The 7499-nt window shown below is 35.0% G+C and overlaps 1 protein-coding gene across 1 annotated transcript; it reads right to left on the minus strand.

Annotated features, from left to right (window-relative positions):
• Positions 1-6678: 6678 nt before the first annotated feature.
• On the minus strand, positions 6679-7290 carry LOC147417284 (uncharacterized). The gene has a single exon (XM_086507733.1). The coding sequence runs from the start codon at positions 7243-7245 to the stop codon at positions 6679-6681; it is 567 nt and encodes a 188-aa protein (XP_086363859.1). The 5' UTR covers positions 7246-7290.
• Positions 7291-7499: the final 209 nt, after the last annotated feature.

Consider the following 7499-nt stretch of genomic DNA (forward strand, 5'->3'; position numbering starts at 1 on the left):
TATCACAGGTTTCATAACATGTAATTAACCTCTAATAAATAGCTCAAAGCATTTTGATTCAATTGACTAATTTTCCTCTTTTAATTTGTCCTTAAAACACAATAATTTTGCTAAAATAATTAGAAACATTAATATCTGAGGTTAACATAATTATCACAGGTTTCATAACATGTAATAAACCCCTGATAAATATCTCAAAGCATTTGGAATCAATTTACGAAATTTTCCCTTTTAATTTGTCCAAAAAACAGAGAAATGTTTCTCAAATAATTAGGTAAACTAATTATCTGAGGTTGACATAATTATCACAGGTTTTCTAACATGTAATAAACCTCTGATAAACAACTCAAAGTATTTTGAATTAATTTGAAAATTTATCTCTTTTAATTTGTCCTAAAAATAGAGTAATTTTGCTAAAATAATCAGAAAAATTAAATATCTGAGGTTAACATTATTATCACAATTTTCCTAACATGTAATTAACCTCTGATAAATAGCTTAAATCATTTTGAATCAATTTGATTATTTCTCCCTTTATTTTTCTCTTAAAAATTGTGTAATTCTGCTAAATTAATTATGAAAATTACAAGATAATTTTTCTAGCTTAATGTCAATCCAATGCAGCTCTAATAATTATGTGAAAATAATATAAATTTAATTAATATAAATTCCATTAATTTATGGTTAGTATGGATAATTTCAGTCCTAATATGATATAATAATTAATTAGCTTAATATCCCTAAGTTTAATTACAATAATCAGCAGAGAATATTTAATTAAGAGAGGATTTTTGAGTATACGTAAGATTAATCTTTAATTTATTAAGAGATAGATTAACCTAGCTTTGCTAATTAAGAAGGATTAGGCTAATTATCGTTTAATTTAACCAACTAGATCTTAATCTCTAGTGATTTCTAGGTAGCGGTCTCTCTAGATGAGAGAGTGTGTCAAGGCTCCGAGTCTGTCTGAAATTGTGAAGCAAGGGTCATATTTATAGGTTTCTGCACTCACAGGCTAAAAAATGGCAATAACTTGCATGCCAAGCAGCCCGACAGGTCAAAAAACGCCCCCTGCTGCTAAATCTAATCTGGGAGAGTTCATCATTACCCCACACAGCTCCCCAGATACACAGAATCAATTTTTACTAATTTCTCTAATTTTTAATGATGAAAATTATAAATATCAGTAATTTCTAGAACCTTAGGATAAGAAAGTCTTTATTGATAATAATTACTGAAACCATCCTATTTTACTTAACTAATTAAACTCCTAGTGTAATCTTTCAGAGCCCGTAACTTTTCCAAATTTTATCAGAATTTTGTTCTGAAAATTTCTAGCCTGGGGTTTGTTGTGCTTAAGATTCAAAAAATACCAATATTTGCCACGGTCAGGCAATTCTACGTTGCTTTTTCAATAATCATATAAGTTTGATTAAACTTTATACAATCTTTAAGGTTTCAGAAACTGAAAACCTTACAATTACCTCAACTTAAGAATTTGTGATACCCTCATCTCAACCGAAATTGGAAAAATCTTTGAGAAGAGAAATTCATCCTCCCAAGTGGCATCTTCGAAGGGATAACCTTTCCACTTTACCAAATGTTACTGATTACTCTAAGAGTTCTTTTTAGTTTCTGGTTGGAGCTACTTGCTAACCAATTTTTCCTCAAGAAACTCTTAGTTTTGAGCCCATCTTAAAAACCTTTACAAACCATTTGTATCATCTCAAAAACCAGGTTAAATCAATTCCATAAAAGATCCATATATCCACCTTGTCAACATGAACACGCTCGGTCTAAGTGACCATTCAGAGCAATCATCATTCGACAAGTATCATGTATTTTAGCTTTGTCAATCTGAACGCGCTCGGCGTGTTCTTGCCATTCTGAGCAATCTGCGTTCGACACAAGCTTCCACCATTGCACCAGAGGTACCCCCTCTGTGCTCTAACCTGGTTGACCAACAATATGTAAAGGGTTTTAAGAAGTATCATACCAAGAGTTCTTTTCGGCTTCCTATTAGTCTCGTACCTTAATACTTTCATATCTACGTCATTTTCCAAGGAAGGCTATCGTGTGCACAAAGAATGTGAGTTGGTTTCTTGATAACTATCTCATTCTCAAAATTCAAATTCTTTTCATACTATAGGGAACCTCTGTCTCATTTGCTAGATCAATCCTTAATTTCGTGATTACTAACTTAACTTTAGATTCCTTAAGTAATTTTAGAAAAGAAAATCATGTATACCATTATAATATATAACTAACTCAAATTTTTTCATTATTGATTTTTAGTGGTTTACAAAGCTCTGTGATTGCTAACTATGGACAAGCGAGTGGCTCTTTTATCTTCCTCATTCATAAGGTTGGTTCTCCCATGATTGCATAAGCTCTTGCTCCTCTTGCTCTTCCTACTATGTACAAGGGTGACGACAACCCTATACTAGAATCTTGTGGACTTTGGGTGGATCAGATATAGGATCAAAATATACAACATCTTTTGGTCCATTTAAACTAGGGCCTACACCTATGGGTCTAATTCTACCTGGGTAGATTACTTTAGACACTTGATCAAACACCCACTGATTTTGTGCTACTTGGACATCACCTATTACAAGGGTTTCCTCTGGATTCTCCGTTCCAATGAAAAAGTATACTTCAATCACGTGAAGATCTTCGGCCCAGTTGAATCTTTTCATATTTAGTTCTAAACATTCTAACTCTCCTGCATTAATGAAGAGAATTTCACCAGATCCTGACCAGCTGATCCTCCAAGTGGAAGGAGAAAATCTCTTATCTAGCCACTTCATCACGCTTTTTTGCATTGAATAGTGTCGGGATAGGCAAGCTCTTATAAACCTTACGTTGAAATCCATGGATTTGCAATAGGCCGGATGGAAGTCTTCCTGCAAAGATGGGGGATAATTCTCTTTCTTTCTTTCTCTCCCTTAATCAAATATCTCTTTACTGGAATTCATCAAGATCACTTATTTCAACCTAACACCTTAACTTTGCCCTAGGTCCAAGACATTAATTAGCACACGCTCTGATACCACTTGTGAGATCTCCAACCCGCCAATACCACGATCGGGATGGGATCCTTGACAGGTCTCTAGGTCTGATAAAAATCAGAGTCTCTAAACAAGAAAAATCCAAGGAATAGACCTTTACCATTGACAATGGCTTGGGTCTATAGCCTTAGAAGAAGACCTAGTCCTGTCTCACAGCGGAAACGGGACAACGTATTAAAAGCCCAAAAAACTATTTCGGCCCTATAACTGTCACAATTGGGCTAAGGTATCCTCAACCAACGCTTTTTTTCCCCTAACAGATGTGAGGGCACAGCCCCGCTGGTGGACTCCTCTTCCAAGTGAAGAAGTTTTCTAAACATTTTAGTGCGCAGGGATGGATAGTTACCTTACTAATCAGGTCCACCCGTCCATGATTGACAACCTTAGTCAATCCCCACTTACCACCCCGTACTCACACATGATTTTTGTGTTGTTTAATTACTACCACATTCTTTTCACAATTAAAAACAATGATTTCTTTTTAACTTTCACAAACAACTGAATTTCATTAAGACAACCTTTGAAAACAGTATTGAAGACATTCTTTCAGCAAACAAACATCTTTAGACTTAAGACAGGGTACTGTCAATCAAAACATTGTCCATAATAACCGTGACCACTACTCTTCTTGTCTCAAGACCACCTAAGGGTGAAAAAAAACGGCACCCATTTCTTATTCATAATTCGGAGTGGATAAACCCCCACCCAAGGTTCCGGGTGCCCATACACCAAACCGGTTGCCCATACAACCAGGCGGCTCCCCTAGGATAAAAAACGGTATCCTAACTTATGTAGAAACATCAAGACATGACATGGAGTAAAAAATCAACGTTCATGGTGGCAACCGACTTATCCGTGGCTGGAAAGCCATCATTATCATCAAAATATACCAAGGAGTCAGAGGTGTCTTGAGACGAGCTATTTTAAGGATGATCAATCATATCTTTCCTAATTCAACCAATTTTAACCCAATCATTCTTTCTTACATTATAAACAATGCACGTTGGAAGTTACCCTTCGTTTTTGGTCAATTATTCCTTGTCTTATTCTTACTCACTTCTTACGTATGCAATGCTAACTTTAAAAGATTTAATTAAACAAAATAGAAATCCACCTGGGATTGCTCATTTATGTGCTATTGGGCGGGAGCTCGTAGACTCACCTTCGTCGGCCTATGGCTAGGCCCAGCCTCATGGTCATTAGTGGCTTTATTTCTTTTGTTGCTAACATCCTCTTCCTCGGTAAGAGAATTTCCGCTAGTTCTCTTTGGAGCCATGTCGACAGCCTTATAAAAGACTTAATCGATTAGAAATTTAACTGCATAATCTCTTTTCTTTCCTTTTTACCCAAAAATAAGGATTTTTGAGTAAGTAGGTATCCTTGATAGTTAATTGGATGAGATATTCCTCTTGTAACTTCTTTATACTATAAGTAATTTCTCATAATTACCATTTAAATAGGGAAGCCCTTTAACTAGGTTTATCCTTAGTCTTTATTCCATTTTTAACCTTAGTAAATTATAAATTTCTATCGGCTAATGGATTACTCACCCTAAATTGTAATTTGATATGTTCTATCTTTAAGAATTTTCATAAATTTGATTTATAACCTTTCTCTCCTATATTTATAGTCTAATTTAGGCAAAATTTTGCTGATAGTAATTTGTTATACCAACCATTTATGCTGAGCTAACTTTCCCACATTTCAATAGTGATTTTGGACTTCAGGTATTTATTTGGTAATTAGATAAATTCATTTATTAATTTCCTTTCTGTATTTTAAAATCCGTTACTTTTATTGAAGATAAATATTTAAACTATTTATTTGAGGTTTAGCTATTTATCATAGATTCCTCAAGGTGTGTTCTACCCTTGATAATTATATCAAAGGTTTTTGGATTAATTTACAATTTTTTTTCCTTTTAGTTTTTCCTAAAAATAATGTAATTTTAATGAGATAGTTAAAAAAACCAATTATCTGAGGGTAACATAATTATCACAGGTTTCTTAAGGTGTGATTAACCTCTGATAAATAACTGAAATCATTTAGAATCAATTTACTAATTTTTCCCTTTTAAATTGTCTTCAAAACAATGTAATTTTGCTAAGCTAATTAGCTAAAGTAACTATTTGAGGTTAACATAATTATCACAGATTCCCTAAGATGTAATTAAACTCTTATAAATAACGCAAAGCATTTAAAATCCATTTGCTAAATTCCCTCCTTTCAATTTGTCCTAAAAATAGAAAAATTCTGCTAAAATAATTAGGTAAATTAATTATCTAAGGTTAACATAATTATCACAGGTTTCCTAACATGTCATTAACCTCTAGTCAATAACTCAAAGCATTTTGAATCAATTTGCTAATTTTCCCATTTTAATTTGTCCTAAAAATAGAGTAATGTTGCTAAGATAATTAAGAAAATTAATTATCTGAGGTTAACATAATTATCACAGGTTCCCTAACATGTATTTAACCTCTAAGAAATATCTCAAAGCATTTTGAATCAATTGACTAATTTCCCTCTTTTAATTTTTCCTAAAAACAAAGTAATCTTGCTAAAATAATTAGAAAAATTAATATCTGAGGTTAACATAATTATCAAAGTTTTTTTAACGTGTATTTAACTCGTAATAAATAGCTCAAAGCATTTTGAATCAATTTGCTAATTTTCCCCTTTTAGTTTGTCCTAAAAACAGAGAAATTTTGCTAAAATAATTAGGTAAATTAATTATCTGGGGTTAATGTAATTATTACAAGTTTTCTAACATGTAATTAACCTTTGATAAATAACTCAAAGCATTTTGAATCAATTTGCTAATTTCTCCCTTTTAGCTTGTCCTAAAAATAGAGTACTAATAAAATAATTATGAAAATTAATTATCTGAGCTTAATGTAATTATCACGGTTTTCCTAACATGTAATTAACCTCTAATAAATAGCTCAAAGCATTTTGAATCAATTTGATTATTTCTCCCTTTATTTTTCTCTAAAACACAGTGTAATTCTGTTAAATTAATTATGAAAAGTTTTCAAAAAATTACAACATAGTTTTTCTAGCTTAATGTCAGCTTAATGCAGCTCTGATAATTATCTCAATATAATATAAACTTAATTAATATCATTCTCATTAATTTATGGTTAATATTGTGGAATACACAGTGCGTTTGATCTCAAGATTAGACTCAAAACCTCTGCCCTCGTTCAGGCCCGCGTTCTTTCCTATATAGCATGTACCCCCTACATCAAGATACACTTTCTTGCCTTATAGGCTTACATCAGCACTGGCCGGTACTGCCAGGTGGACTTACTCCACACCTCCCCCCAAAAACAGAAGAAGGGGGTCATCACGTCTGTGAAGGGGCGTGATAAGGCTTCATGCGCGTGATGTGAGCAGTGGTGATACGGTTGCTAGACAATTGCTGCAATCTATAGGTGTTGGTGCGGAGCCTGTGCAGGATTTTGTAGGGCCCAACCCAATGGTGTAACAAAGATTCACTCAAACCCGGGCGTCGGATGGGGTAGTACAGTACCGGAAGATGCTGCTGCTTGAATATGCGGGTGATGCTCTTCCACCACCATCCCGCCTAGATGTTTTCCGACAGTTATGCCAGGGCAGCAGCATCAGCCAGTTGAATTTGTGCATTTTGATGTTGTTGAGTTGCTTGGAGCCGACGACAATGCCGCCTAATGTGGCCATATGTGTTGCAGTAAAAACACTTGGGACGTCCTTGAGCATCACGATTAGGTAATGCTCTCCTGGAGTTGACCGGCCTTGAGTTGATTTGAGCATTTTGAATATCAATATCCATGGGTGTCGGATGTGAGTCTCCTGCAGATCTTTGAGCAGAAGGTTGCGATGTTAACACAGTAGAAATTTCAGATTGCAATGTACCTTCAATGCGTTGTGCGATTTGAATAGCCGCATGAAATGAAGTAGGGCCCTGATCACGAACACGTCGAGAAATGTCATGTCGCAGACGAGGCCAAAGAAAGAAGAGTTTCATTTCCTCGGACATGGTAGGGTCGGCACGAAGAAGCAGTTGATTCATTTTGACAGAAAATTGGGCGACAGGCTCTAATTGTTGTTGTTTTAAAACATGCAGTTGTTGTAAAGCACTCTGGGTAATGTTCTGGTGAGAAAAATTTTGAATTAGTAAAGATTTGAGCATACCCCAGTCACTTTTCACGTCCTCCGGTTGCTGGATGAACGAAGTCGCAGCCACGCCTTCGAGAAGAGTGCGCGCTTCCATCGCTTTGCGATCATCAAACCAGCGATGATAACTGGCCACGTTGTCGAAGTGGTCCAACCATGTGAGGACATCTTCGGTCGGAAACCCCGAAAAAGACTTGGGCCTAATCTTGGAATCAGGTTTCTGCGTATGTGGAGCAGCAGTGGACAGGTAATTGAGCAATGCCTGATTTG

The sequence above is a fragment of the Adiantum capillus-veneris genome, unplaced genomic scaffold, assembly GCF_014529385.1.
Source record: "Adiantum capillus-veneris isolate H3 unplaced genomic scaffold, ASM1452938v2 Hic_scaffold_287, whole genome shotgun sequence".
NCBI classification, from domain to species: Eukaryota; Viridiplantae; Streptophyta; class Polypodiopsida; order Polypodiales; family Pteridaceae; genus Adiantum; species Adiantum capillus-veneris.